Source organism: Trichomycterus rosablanca, chromosome 22 (assembly GCF_030014385.1).
Source record: "Trichomycterus rosablanca isolate fTriRos1 chromosome 22, fTriRos1.hap1, whole genome shotgun sequence".
NCBI lineage: Eukaryota > Metazoa > Chordata > Actinopteri > Siluriformes > Trichomycteridae > Trichomycterus > Trichomycterus rosablanca.
This window is the reverse complement of record NC_086009.1, coordinates 22376477-22391027: the sequence shown is the minus strand read 5'-3', so window position 1 is coordinate 22391027 and position 14551 is coordinate 22376477. Positions and strand designations below refer to the sequence as shown.

The window sequence follows — 14551 nt, the reverse complement described above, 5'->3', positions numbered from 1 at the left end:
GGGAGTTCTGATGCCCCCTCATGCCATGACTTCAGTTTAGAATTATTGGAAACATTCAGTATCCTCCTGTGAGCATTTAAGAATTAGCTATTGATGTTTAGTTTAGCTGTTTATGTGAACAGGTTGAAAAGCTGAGCAGGGTTTAGGATCTTCTGATCTTCACATTGTTCTCATGATCTAACACACCTGGATGATAAACTCCATCATTAGTGCTTTATCTGATACAGGTGTGTAGAGTTAAAACAATAAAACTGTTTAAGAGAAGCTCTAGAAAAAGCTCAATAAACTCAGAAACGTCCTGTATTTAAACTAAATACAGCGTTTAACTGAATTAACCGACATTACAGAGCAGGTATAATTAATGCTTATCATTATCAAAGATTTAATCAGTACAATGCCTTAAAACTTTAATATCTCTGTCTGTTTGATGCATTATTTGTAATTTCGCTGCCACAATGACTGTAAATCTTTAAGTTTTAACTTCTTTACATCGACATTGGTTTGTCTGAAGTTCACTCGCTGTCAGACAAAAGCGTCACTTCACACCATAAAATCAATGTAGTTTACAATGTCATTAAAAATAGTTAATTACTGTCGCTGTCTGATAAAAGCTTTAGGCTATTGTCCGTTATTTTAAAATATTGAATAACACGGACAATAAATATAAATACGCAACTTCCGGCATAAGTGTAAAAAAGTGCATAAAGTCTTTAGTCTGCATAAAGTCGGAATGTAGGTCAGTAGCTAAACTTTAATAGCATTTTTTTAAATGTTTGTTTAATATAAGAATATATGTGTGATTGTCTATTTACTAAATATAAATAAATTGGGGTAAACTTGAGTTTAGGAGACAGGTTAGGTTAGCGATATCAACTATTGGATTGGACTCCCAGTTTTAGACTCTTACAGCTTTATGTGGAATCACATTCAGTGTCGACTCCCAAGTTCTCTTTCCACAGCGTTTGGTTATTTAATTGTCACAGGAGCTGAGACGCAATTGGTCGATTCATGGTCGTTGCTGGGTGAACGATATTTGAAAAACAACCAATCGCTGTTTCCGCGCGCTTTTTTTAACCAACCAAATACCGAGCGCCTTTCTGAGGCGATATTTTTCGAACGAGCCTGAGTGAAGCTGAACAGTTGACGGACTGTAGGTGAGGCAGCGGTGCAAACAGCTCTTCTGTATTAGTGAGTAAATTACACAGTTGTAACAGCGACAACTTCTCCAAAGCTTAATACAGTTAAATTACATTAAATATTGTAACGGGAATGTAATTAATCCAAATTTTCTGTTCTGTTTGTGTAATTTATTATTGCTTACTTAATAGGGTGAGTTTTTTTACTGAAGTGTTCATCGGTAATTAACCACGCTAATTCATGCTTGGTAACTCTTAACCTTAGCAGCTACTAAAAAAAAATGTAGTTAATATAAACTTTAATTACTTTTTATACTTTTTATGCTATACATTTCAAATAGAAAATGTCTAAACAGTATAGATTTTGCAAAAGCGTTAGTTGGTATGAATAAGGTAATGTGTGCTGTACATCAGATACAGTTCAGTGTTACTTCATTTTACAATTAAAATAGAAAAATCTTTTTTATCCAGGTGAATAAGTATGAATATTGATGCTAAATTTAAACTGTATGGAAAACATTTTGTACAATTTAAGTAATTTAATTAGTAAGGGTTTTGTTTTGGTCACTCTTCTAGAAATAAGATCACTTAAAATACCCCCAGAATAAAAAAAAAATGAAACCTCAAAATTATAGAAATCATATCTATATTAATTACACATATCAAACAGATTTTACTAAATGAACTATTATCTTTTTAGATGCTGAATAACTCAAGCCATGGAGCTATCAGAGTCTGAACTGGACAGGTATTTACACACACACACAATTTGATATAAATAAGAGCCTAAATGTATGAGATAAGCCAAGCCATGTTTAACGTTTTTAAAATTATTATTTTTACAGATAATAACCCAGTTTCGTGAAATTAAAAAATTGCATGTACAGTAAATAATTGTAAAAATTGACAGGTATTTACAAAAAATGTTAAGAATGTATTTCTTGTTCTTCCCAGTAGCTACCCTAGTTGGGCTTGTACCATAGTACCACAGTTTACCACTGCTTTAACGGTATTGCATATGAATGTTGACTATCCTGTATAACAGGCTGATGGACCATGTTGTTATAGTCTCAATATAAATAAATGATGAATTGGTGTGTGCAGCTTAAGTCCGGAGGAGCCAGATGATGTCTCAGATGGTGATTTTGAGCCCAACATTAAGACTGTAAAAAGAAAACAAAGAGCAACTGTGGAAGCATTGGTTAGTGTGTATATACTTCCACACACACTTGCTATTTGGATGGGAAAGTGTGTCACTAAACACTGAACATCTATAATGTTTCTCCTTAGTCTCCGAAACGTCTCAGACGGAGAGCAGGCAGCAACCTCGGTTCTTCTTTCACACATACACACAGTGACCCTCCAACACCTAAACACACCATCCCTGCACAGCCTGCGACAGAGGAAGTGGAGCGGAGGGAGAGGGGAAGCATGTATGAAGCTGTGAGATCAGGAAGGTCTGCACTGGTGGTAAGACAAATATGTTTATCCATTAGCATGCTTTTTATGTCCAATATCTTTTTTTTTCAAAATAAATACAAGACACCTTGTTACTATAGCTCTTTTATCCATCATGCAAAATAATGTAAAAAGTTTTATAAGATTTTCAGATTTTTTTTTTGTCTAGGGTTATAATGTAAATTATTGTTGCAGACGGTGGTTGATGATTGGCTGGATGAATATAAGCAGGATAGACAGGAAGGGCTTCTGCAGCTGATTAATTTTGTTGTCGAGTGTTGTGGCTGTAAAGGTGAGTCTCGGGGGCAGAATGTATTTCTTTTAAAACACTGTCTAGTTGCTGAACAAGTTTTCTGCAGGTCTAACCCTAACCCTAACCCCATGCTTAATCATTATGTTGCTTTTTATGAGCCTACCCATCCAATGGTAAAACACTTGGATTATTTTTCATGAAGATACTTTAGACGTTAGGGACAGGGTGCCATCAGCAGGTCTGTCCTACAGTAGAGAGACTGCAAGAAACTCTAAATAAGATGCTGATGCTGTTGTTTTAGGTGTGGTGACCAGGGAGATGTTTAATAGCATGCAAAATGCTGACATCATCAGTCACTTGACCAAAGAATTTAATGAGGTAAGTAGTGATTGGAGGTTATGGTTAACAGGCTTGTTAGTAAAGAGACCCAGCCAGAACAGAATGTTGCTGGTTTAAACTTCAAGTACTGCTTTTTGTGCTTCAGGACTCTGTGTGTTACCCGCTGGCTGTGACAGGGTCTCAGGGCAGGCGTTTTCGTGATGGAGTGTGTGAGTGTGTGCATCAGCTGGTGCAGCGCTGCAGGAACAGTCTGCTGTATGATGAGTACACATTTTCTGCACTGATCTCTTTCCTCACAGGGCTCGCTGACTCCCAGGTCCGAGCCTTCAGACACACCAGCACACTCATCGGTGAGGTCACACTACTATGATGCATTAACATGATGCGGTAAAACTGGTCTGCTGGCTTTGCCATCATTTTCTTTAAAGTGACACATTTACCCCTTTTACACTCAGTTTGTTGCTAATTGAACTCTGATCCACCTTGCCACAAAAAGCATCTCCAATAAGCTGAGTTTATAGTATGATTTTGTCAAGGGTTTCTCATGTGTCACAAAAACCCTAAACTGTTTGATTCCACTTTTAATTAGAACCACGGCATTGTGAGAGGAATCCAGCACGGCAACTAGCAAAATCACATTTCATTTTCTGATCCTGGAATGTCTGGTTTCAGCTTCATAGCTCTTGATAAGAGTTGATTGAAGCAATAAAGGTTCATGAAGCCAAGCCCACTTTGTATTTTCTTACGTTTTAGAATAATTAAGCAGTTTTACACTTTTATGTAAATATGAGTTTGAAGATTACACTTAAAGAGCATGAAGTAGTCACTAATAATGATGAGTTTACTTAACAAGTGAGGCACAGTGAAGAATCTAACTCTGTTTTGTGTATGTAGCAATGCATGTGATGTCTGCAATAGTAGCTGTGTCTGCAGACAGGCTTGCTCAGACTGACATGACACACAGACGCTGTGAGCTGGAGAAAAAGAAGAGCATCTCACATAGAGCCACTGAGAGACTGGAGGAGCTGCAGAACTCCTACAATGAGGTCCCACCTGCACACAACTGTACACAACTAAACTATCATCAGCAAGTTGCTGGTTAACATTTAGTCCTACAGAAGTGGAGCATTTCAGCTTATTATTACAAAAATTCGAACATCTGCAGGCTAACAGATGCCACTTGTAATGTCGCTGACTTCATTTTTGCAGCTACTTGTACCAAAAAAATGAAACCTTTTGTAAATAATCGGAAATACCTATGTACGATGGCCCACAGAGATCATAATCATGCAGCCCAGGCATGTGTTTACAAATAACACAAAGTGTGAGTTCTTATGATTGTGTTTAGAATAAACGATATCAACTTTTGATGTGTGTGTAGCTGCTGGAGCAGCAAGAGGAGCTACGCTCTCTGATGAACGGGATTTTTAAGGGAGTGTTTGTTCATCGATACAGAGATAAAGTACCTGAGATCCGGGCTATCTGCATGGAGGAGGTGGGGGTGTGGCTTCGAGTAAACCCCGCCTCATTCCTCAGTGATAGGCACCTCAAATACCTGGGCTGGATGCTGCATGACAAAGTATCTCCACACACACACAGGTACAGGTGTAGAAATGATGGCGTGTTCTGTAAGTAACTGTGTGTTTTCACAGCAGGCCAGTGTGCGGATGCAGTGTGTGTTGGCTTTGCAGAAGCTTTATGAAGAAAAAAGTTTCATCAGTCGTATGGAGCTCTTTACCAGTCGCTTTAAGGTGTGTAAGAGTGTGTGTGTGTGTGTGGATTTTGTGCTGTATATAAACATTCTGTGTATTTAAAGGAAAGAATATTAAACATGGTGCTGGACAAAGATGCTGATGTTGCTGTGGAAGCTGTCAGACTGCTGCTGGTCATAAAGCAGTAAGTGTGTGTGAGAGAGAATACCGTATCCAAGTTTTTACCCTGTGATGAGTGTGTATTAATACATGTGCTGATAAGTCTCGTGTGGCATCCGTTCTATCAGTGTTCACGTATTAAGTGATGCATTAGTTCTAGACAGGGTTAACATCCATCCAGGATAGCCTTCTTCTTATTTTATACTTTTCAGTCTGGAAAAAAACCCTTACCCCGAAAACTGTTACCATAAATAGCACAATTTCTTAAAACTTATACCCCCTGCATCAATGTTTCTCTCCCTGGACATTTGGGAATTATTTGTAGATTTTTTTTTTTTTTCAACTCCATTTGTGTAGGAGGACGGAGGATGGTGTTTCTGAAGAGGAGTGTATGCGTGTATATCCACTGGTATTTGCTGCACACAGAGGACTGGCATGTGCTGCGGGGGAGTTTCTGTACCATGTGTAAGTTTATCATATCTCCAATAGGAATTTTTAATAATTAAAACAATCCTGTTGCTTAAGCTGTTACTTAAATAATCAGCCAGCAGTTTAAATATGATTATATGACACAAACGTAGCTGCAGATTTTGCACATCTTTGAGATTCTGACTGCTTCTCTATTACTGATGATTAGATTTGGTTCTGTGTTACTCGCTTTGCGAAATGTGCATCTTTAAGCAAACTACAGAATCACACTGATCAGCCACATAACCACAAAGAGGTGAAGTGAAAAACATCGATTATCTTCTTTTTTGGCAGGGAGTGAACAGTCAGTTCTTGATGTTGGATTTAAAACGATCTGCTGCTAACATCTTGGTGCCAGATAACACAGGGCACCTTTAGAGGTTTTGTGGATTTCATACCTAAACGATTCAGACTGTTTTGGGAGCATAATGATGACCAGTACAACATTAGGCAGTTGGGTTGCATGTAAATCAAACATGTACTATCACTTCTGATGTATGCAACAAGCTCCTGAATCCTTAATTTCCTTCGGGATTATTGAAGTATTTATTTGTCTGTGTGTGTAGGCTGTGTACTGAGGTTAATAACGTACTAGAGGGGGAAGTAGAAAAGCACAGAGTCACTTTTCTCAACCTGCTGGTCTGCTTCTTTATTCAGAGCAAGGTAACATTAGCATTTCTGATCAAGTGGTCAAAATCCAAAAAGCTTAAAATCTTTGCTGTGAAATGATCATGTGATCTGCATTACTGTTCATTTAATGTGTGTCAGTATCATGAGCATGCTGCATACCTGGTGGACAGTCTTTGGGGTGTGGCAGGGCCAGAGCTAAAGGACTGGGAGACAATGACATCACTGCTGCTTCAGAAGAAAGAGGAAGAGCAAGGTGGGTTTACTAAACTCATCATCCGTGCATCAGGCATAGAAGAACACAGTGTATATGTGTTTGTGTGGTAGGGCTGAACGATGATGAAGAGTCTGCTCTGATTGAGCTGATGATCTGTGCAGTGAGACAGGCAGCAGAGGGAGCACCACCTACAGCACGCTCAATGGGGAAAAAGGTCACTTTTATTAACGTGCTTTAATGTTTATACTACTGTAACAGACACACTGAATATACTTCCACTACATTAATCATTATGTGCATTTGTGTTTAGAGTGTAAAGGGCAAGAAACAACAAATGCAAGAGAAGAAACGCATCACCAATCATTTCATACCACTGCTGCCACAACTACTTAATAAAGTACTTACACACACACACCACTCAAATTATGCAGAGAGGCAACAAATAAAAAGTAAATTGCAACATAAAGTTTCATGTGCCATGCCAGGATTTTGCATGTCTGTAAAACTGTCTGCATTTATAAAGCTCATCTGAAACTTTCTCTCAGTTCTCTGCAGATGTGGATAAGGTGACATCTTTGCTCCGAGCTCCTCTGCATTTTGAACTGGATGCTTATGGCATCACGGGCCGCCTGGAGAGGGTAAACACTCGCCAAGATCCATGATGCACCAAATACGCACACTAAACATCTTCACGCTCCTAACCAGCCAACTGCTATCCATTGTAATGAGTGCTAAAGACTAGCCTAATGAATACTAATTACATACACAATACAAAATGTGCATTGGTCCTTTATTCACAAAACTTCTGACAGAAACGAACATTTTCTTAGGGAAGTTTTTGCAGCAATAATTACTAATATTACTGAAATGTAGTTTAATTTTAACATGATTTCAAAACAACATTAAAGAGGTTTTACACTGATGCTTAAACTGTTTTATTGTGTGTGTGGTAGTATCTAGAGCTGTTGTTGACTCAGGTGTGTGAGATTGTGGAGAAGCATCATGTGGAGTGTGTGCTGGAGGCATGTGTACGTGTCTTATGTGTGTTGGGCTGTGATCAATACCCTTTCTCTGTACGAGCTGAGAGAGCCATCGGTCAGCTGCTGGACTCCACACTGGAAAGATTTAACACACATCTCACTGATGTCCTGCAGGTTCTCACACTCATCAATACTTCAATTATTAGTAAAGTAGACAGAGGGGGACAGTGGGTTGAAACATTTGGTGAATTGCAAAGTGAAGTCTGGCTACGTCTACAGACCTTTTAATGCCCAACATTGTTTAACGTTTAAGAGTTAGCACATAGCTGCCAAGTGAAGTTATGAATATGGTGTATAATACAGGGAACAGCTGATGAAGATGATTTGTTCATTGCTGCAACTTCTCTTAAAAGACTGGCTGTCTTCAGCAGGTGTGTGTTTATATGATTACAACAACCATGGAAATATCACTGTACAGCCTTTGAGCTCGGTGTGTGTTTGTGTGTTAGTGCCAGAGATCTGACTGCATTACAGCTGTTTGAGCCCTGCCTCCAGCTGCTGAGGACTGGAGTCGAGTCGAGAGAGGTGGATACAGAGGTAAAGCAGCTGTAATTACGTGATTGTTTTAGCTTTTGTGCAGTTCTGATTAATTGTGTGTTGTTAATCAGTGTTAATTGTTGTTCATTGTAGTTAATGGTGTGTGCACTGAAGTGTGCTGTTTTCCACCTGCTGTGGAAGAGAATGAAGATCTCACGTATGCCCGACCCTAATAAAGTATGCTTCCTGCTGTCTGACGTTCATCTTTAGTCTGTATTAAAGTATAACTGTGATTTACAAGTACACACATTCTTTACTGAGAACTGAAACATGAGTCGATTTATCAGCGCTGCCTTGGTCACTTATATGTTTAGGTAGACGGGTTAGTGCAAAAGTTCCACATATGGGAAAAGTGATGATATATTTTAAACTACATTTTTTATACATCTGATTATTTTAGTTCTGTTTTTATGTTTCTGTTTTGTCAGGCTGAGGTGAAGATGATGATGAAGGAGGTTTGGTCGTTCTGTGTGGTGTGTCAGAACTGTCTGTCTGTGGGTCACAGTGTTCTAAGAGATCAGGTTTGAACTTTGTACACACACACTGTTATTTGAACTGTTACTGTATAGTATGAGAGGTCAGAGAGTGAAGCTGTGTGTGTGTGTGTGTGTGTGTGTCAGGCGTTTGTATGTTTGTGTGATGTGTTGATAGTGTTTGGGCAGGGCAGAGGCAGACCTGCTGATATGTGTATTTGTCCTGATGAGACACTCGGGGCTGAGATGGCCTCGTTTCTGATTGATTACATATTCACTGAGGATGAGGATGCAGGTACAATCACTTCATACTAAGATCTTTTTTACCTGTGCACTCCTGAGCTTTGGTTATGATTTTCAGTGTAGTTAAACTGATCAGCTGTAGATGTTACATAACATTTTTTATTAATAACCGACGTTACCTGAGCTGCTGGTGGTTTTTAAGCTTTGCAGGTACTCTGCCATCATAGCTGGCAGTGACAACACAACTATAATATTCACGTTTCTATTTAAAAGGAAATTTAAATAATAATTAGAATTAATTCCAAACTTTCTCAAGTAAAAGACATTGTGATTCAATCATGATTGTGTGTGTGTGTGTAGGTGAGAATGAGGAGGAGATGATGGTCACTCTACAGCGCAGAAGGAATCAGCTGGCAGGTTACTGTAAACTCATCATCTACGGTGTGTTAGAGCTCAGAGCAGCAACTGATGTCTTCAAATATTACAGCAAGGTGTGTGTGTGTGTGTGTGTGTGTGTGAGAGAGAGAAACAAAATTCTATCATGCCAATCGTTCTATTCTAATAAATGTTGCTGTGTGTGTGCCACATGAAAACACTTGGTGTAAAACATGGCTACCCTTTTCCAGTAAGTGGATTGGCTGGTGTTTCAAAAGCACTACAACCCAGATTAAGTAAATAAAGAATGAAGTGGCTACTAAAGATGAATGAATGATTCCTAGGGTTAAGGGCGGTGTTGCATTAAGCTGGTGGACGTTCTTTCCATCCATTAAATTACTGGAGTGTGTGTGTGGGTACAATTTTCTGACTGTTTTTACACTGAATGTAAAGAAAATCATCCAGTCTTGTATGGCGCATATATTCTCTGGTGGACTACTATCATATTTACATTTTCTGCATTTAGCAGATTTAGCAGACGCTCTTATCAAGAGCGACTTACAGATATGACATATTTAGTATGTGACCCTAGACTACTCAGTGGTGTTTTTATATATTACACGCTACGTGGGTACATTGTCTATTTTTTCCCCACAGTGCTCAGCGTTTGTGTTAATAAGATCTGAATCTGTTTCAATTCTATACAGTCCATAACAGCAATATTGCAGTAATTTCTACACAGAAATAACTTAAATCTCTATCTCTCTTACTCTCTCTCTCCCTCTCTCTCTGTAGTTCTATAGGGATTATGGGGACATAATAAAGGAGACTTTAAGTAAGTCCAAGATGATGAACGCAGAAGAGAGTGCAAGAACAGTCTGTCTGAGCCTGCAGCAGGTTTGTTTAACAAAAACCCTACATAGTCACCACAATAATAATGAATAAATCAAAGGGTTTGTGCTTCACATAGATTGTGTGTTACTACTGTATGTAACTCCAGCTCAGTCCCAAATTCTTTCGTTTTAACTAAAGATCGGGTATTCTAAAATTCACTGCTGAAATATTAATTAACAAGTAATTAACTCGTCACACCTATTTTTGCCATATTACCATATTTTGAGTGCAAAGTGAAACTCGAGAGGAATGAAACTATTCTAATGAGACATCAGAGACTTCATACAGTATATTTGTGTGTTTGTAGCTTTACTCCTCTTTAAATGATGATGGTTTGGATAAGGGACTGAAGGAGATCAGAGACTTGGCTAAGAAACTTGCCATGAGCTTCAGTGTTAATCTACAGCACATTCGCAAACCTCTTCTAGCCCTGCACCAGTCAGTAAACACACACACACACAAAATTAATAGACAAAATCCTGAAATATATGTCAGATTAAAGAAGAGGTGGTCTTGTTTTGTAGGGATGGAATTCGTTTTGCGCTGAGAGGATCTGAAGAGGGTGATGACACTAATTTGGGCTTCCTGGAGATTCTCAGTGAATTCAGCCACAAACTGATTAAGCAGGACAGAGCACAGCTGTATGTTAAACACACACACACACACACACACACACACACACACAAAGTGTAAACTTGTAATATTCAATTTTATTTTTAGCCCTGCCCACACAAAACAGCCAATTATTAACTTGCACAATCTGAACACTGAAAAATGTAAAGCTCTCTCTGTGTGTGTGTGTGTGTGTGTGTGTGTGTGTGTGTGTGTGTGTGTGTGTGTGTGTGTAAGTAACCCTCAGACAAACATGTTGTGAACAAATTAAATTATTCCAAAGAAGCTTAAACAAGTAAAAACTCTATACACACAGTTTGTGTTCCAAACATACTTCTCTATTTTCCCCTAACAGTACATCAGTAAAAACGTGACCTGTTCTCTCTGATTCTGTCTGTGTGTGCAGGTTGGATTATCTGCAGCGTGTGTGTAAAAACGTTTCTGTGAGCATGAGCAGAGTGAGCATGTACAGGCGCTCACTGCGTTCAGGATCCAGAGAGACCCCGACCATCACCCCACAACACACACCAGCAAAGAGACTCCGCACCACTGACGGTCAGTACACACACACACACACTACACACACTCGGGTCATTTCCACCCAAATTACAAGTGGAGCTGAAGATCCAACTGTGTCTATTAAACAATGATGGTTCCAAAACACCAGCATCTATTTTTTTTTGTGTGTATGTAGGATCACTAAGCAGTTTGGACACTCCTATTCTCACCTCTACAGTTCTGCAGAGTCGTGCTGCACCCACACACACACTCTCTCCACCTGCATCTGCAGAGATCAGCTTGGATCAGCCATCAGAGGAAGACTTTTCAGATGGGTAAACACACACACACACACACACACACACACACACACACACACACACACACACACACACACACACATCTTGTGTAAAGCAACACATGGAACTTTTCTCTTAATCTCTTACTTCCCACTCTAGCTTTAACTTTATAATAATGTACACAATCCTGAACTGCCCTAACCCAAACATCATTTTATTATTTCTGCTCATCAGTTCATCTAGTTAAAGACTTTTTTTCACTAGAACATTCAACTCTTCTCTGCTTAGTACCTTTGTATTATTTATATCCCAGATTTAATCAGCCCTTTTAAGAGTTTAAACGTTTTATACCATATTTATGTCAGTCTAGATGTTTTTCTAGTCACCTCTACTGTTTTTAATATACTAAAGCCTATATAGTGCACTATACCCAGTGTAATATTCAGGACATGAACACAGAACTGCACCTCTGTATAATACATATGGTTAAATGCACTGGGTTGCTGAACTAATAATAATGACAGTAAATTTACCCCTCTCCCTTATCCCCCTCCCCTGCCATCCAAATAAAAACTAGGGCTCTCACACAATAAATGTATTTAAAAATAAATGTTATTCCACATTTAATCTTTTTTAATGTGTGTGCAGATGTGTACAGAGGCTGGTATCCAGCAGGAAAGAGCAGCAGAGTTCTGAACACAGTGATGTTGAGTCTCAGCTCCACATGTAAGTGTGATCAGTCACTCTTTAAGATGGACTGTGTGAGCGCTAGGGTTTTAACTCTACATTCATGCCAGCAGGTAACAGGTTGCCGATGTTGGTCATGGTTTGTCTCCTCTTTGTTGTGTGTGTGTGTGTGTGTGTGTGTGTGTGTGTGTGTGTGTGTCAGGCTCTCTCTGATTGAGGAGGATTTTGAAGAGGAAAATGAAGCAGATCATCCTGAGATTGAGGACTATGATGAGGAGGAAGACTCAGATTTAGACGTGTCTCTGGTGAGAGGAAGATCAATCTTACCTGATTTTCAGCTGCAATTACACTTTCATTTCACATTTTATTTTAGGGATTTTTTTAATTCAGCAAAAGTACATAGTTTCAAAATCAGCCAGACTCTGTGTGTGAGTATAATCAGCTCTGAGTAATTCTGTGCACCCTCCATGATCTAACAGGTCTGTACGCTGCTTCCTCAAAACTAATGATTCTCTTACACATAATAAATAAATACAGTGTATATGTCAGCAATGTCAAATATATATTATGTTATAAATCAGTGTAAATGTAGTTTACAGCGGCTTACACTACATGATATTAAAATTACATTGTTCGTTTTGAATAAACACAATGACTTTAAATCATTATTCATTACGAAATACCTTCTAAATAATGTGTTATAATATGCTCATAAAAAAACCTTTTAATGCTTAGTGTACAATACACACACACACACACACACTCAGCCTCAGCCTTCATGTTCTGTGTATAATGATGAATTAATAGAGCAGCACGGTTATAAACAACAAACCTTTAATTCAAAACTTTTAATTTAATATACTGCTGTTTTTTCTGCAAATAAAACTTTTGTGTGTGTGTGTGTGTGTGTGTGTGTGTGTGTGTGTGTGTGTGTGCTGTAGCCATCAACACGGCACTCCACCAGTTACCTGGAAGAGCTGTTTGAGTGAGAGACCCTGACACGTACTGATGCTGCGCTCATTCAGACCACAGGGGGTTTGTGATTAATGGCTTAATGGTTTCATTTTGTTTGATGTTTGTGTTTATAAAGGTTGTATTTGTTTACACTGGGAATTTATGGCAACAACGCCTCGTTCCTTTAATGTTTTTGTTTAATAAAGAGCACAAAAGCTGAAGTGTCAGAGGTGGAGATGTTCTGATGTACAGTAGCTCTGTGTCTGTATTAGATTAGATCAGGATCTGTATGGTCTCTGATTGGGGGAAATAAAAGGTAGAACTGTGTTTGCATAAGTTTGGGGAATGACATTTCCTGTTCCAGCACAACGTAAGCTCCCTCTAGAAATATTCTTGTGTAGGAGACGATGTTCTGCATAAAGTTTGGAAATCAATCCCAACACTTTTGGATTAAACTGGAATACAGATCCAACTAATTCAATTGTGGCTGAATAGAAGCAAATTCCTGCAGTGATGATTAAAAAGCTTCTCAGTATAATGGAGGCTGGGATAGGAGTGGAAGTGACTCCATGCTCATGCATGTGATGCAGAGAGTAGGACATTTAAGTGCCAGTATCCACAAACTATTGGCTGCTGTATAACGCAGACATGGTCAGAGTGAGTTTGTGTTTAGACAGGGATTATTACATTACCCAACACTGTTCACCACTACTATTCACCGCTCAGTCTGAGCTACAGCGCTAGCTAAATGAAATGAAAGCGTCACCTACAGGCTCAGCACTGAAACACTGGCACACAGACGGATGACCAATAAAAGCCAGTATAAAGTTTATAACCGCAGTAAGGTGTTCCACTTCTTACTGGGATTTCTGGAACAGTACTGGAGAGATGGAAAACTCTTCTCAGTATTCTTCCCTCAGTTGGTGTTCTGAGATGAAGATGGTGGAGATTAAGTCTCACACCACTCAAATCTCCTGTAGCTCTCTTACTGGGTTGAGATCTGGTGACTCAAGGCCACAACATTACACCATTTTCATCCTCATTAAATGAGCTTTTATTGTCTTGTCATCCTGAAAGAGACCACTATCATAAGGATAGAAATGATCGATCAGGTGAGTAATTTAAACGACTAGGAGTGACCCCTCTCTCTCTCTCTGAGAGGACGGGAGAGTGAGGAATCAAAATGTTGCTGTTTTATTTCTGGTTATATTTAAGTTTGGTAAAAAAATAATATTTAAATAAAATAAAAGTAAAATGTTTTAACTTTCAGAATCCTCAAATCAGATTCATCACATACTGATCCAGCACCAACAGAAACACTGTAGAACTAATCAATCCCACTGATTTATTTCTATTATTAATAAACTCAACTACAAATCTGAACATCTACAGCTTTACAATCCTATTTTTAAAGATCTCTAATCAATAATAAAAGAAAATTAAAAGTGCTCCTGAAAATATGCTGAATAAAGTACATCATAAAATTGTTTTAAATGTAGAATTAATTATAATTAAGATTGTAAATGTTTAGCAATATTTTATTCTATTTTAAACCAACATGAAATCCGTT

General features: G+C 38.6%; 1 protein-coding gene across 4 annotated transcripts; it reads left to right on the top strand.

Moving 5' to 3' along the window:
• The first annotated feature begins 1137 nt into the window (after positions 1–1137).
• LOC134336203 (cohesin subunit SA-3) lies at positions 1138–13202 on the top strand. Of its 4 annotated transcripts, none has more exons than XM_063018914.1 (33): positions 1138–1188; positions 1837–1884; positions 2241–2337; positions 2427–2606; positions 2790–2886; positions 3149–3225; positions 3332–3395; positions 3486–3536; positions 4120–4232; positions 4568–4765; positions 4839–4937; positions 5003–5082; positions 5415–5522; positions 6092–6188; positions 6294–6408; positions 6480–6583; positions 6680–6766; positions 6915–7007; positions 7323–7523; positions 7713–7780; positions 7859–7946; positions 8040–8123; positions 8375–8467; positions 8567–8714; positions 9023–9153; positions 9833–9934; positions 10239–10369; positions 10456–10572; positions 10950–11098; positions 11238–11376; positions 11989–12066; positions 12230–12332; positions 12969–13202. In XM_063018914.1, the coding sequence occupies exons 2-33, from the start codon at positions 1856–1858 to the stop codon at positions 13014–13016; spliced, it is 3369 nt and encodes a 1122-aa protein (XP_062874984.1). In that variant the 5' UTR covers positions 1138–1188; positions 1837–1855; the 3' UTR covers positions 13017–13202. The 4 variants fall into 4 exon arrangements, with proteins under 4 accessions (XP_062874984.1, XP_062874983.1, XP_062874982.1 ...); XM_063018913.1 differs by having other exon boundaries at positions 4081–4232; XM_063018912.1 differs by having other exon boundaries at positions 3332–3536.
• Positions 13203–14551: the final 1349 nt, after the last annotated feature.

Excerpts from the sequence above, each read along its gene's own strand:
- LOC134336203 (XM_063018911.1), top strand. The coding sequence starts at position 1,856 with ATGGAGCTATCAGAGTCTGAACTGGACAG. Across the intron at positions 4,938-5,002 it reads TCTTTACCAGTCGCTTTAAG|GAAAGAATATTAAACATGGT; the intron begins GTGTGTAAGAGT and ends GTGTATTTAAAG. Across the intron at positions 6,189-6,293 it reads GCTTCTTTATTCAGAGCAAG|TATCATGAGCATGCTGCATA; the intron begins GTAACATTAGCA and ends AATGTGTGTCAG.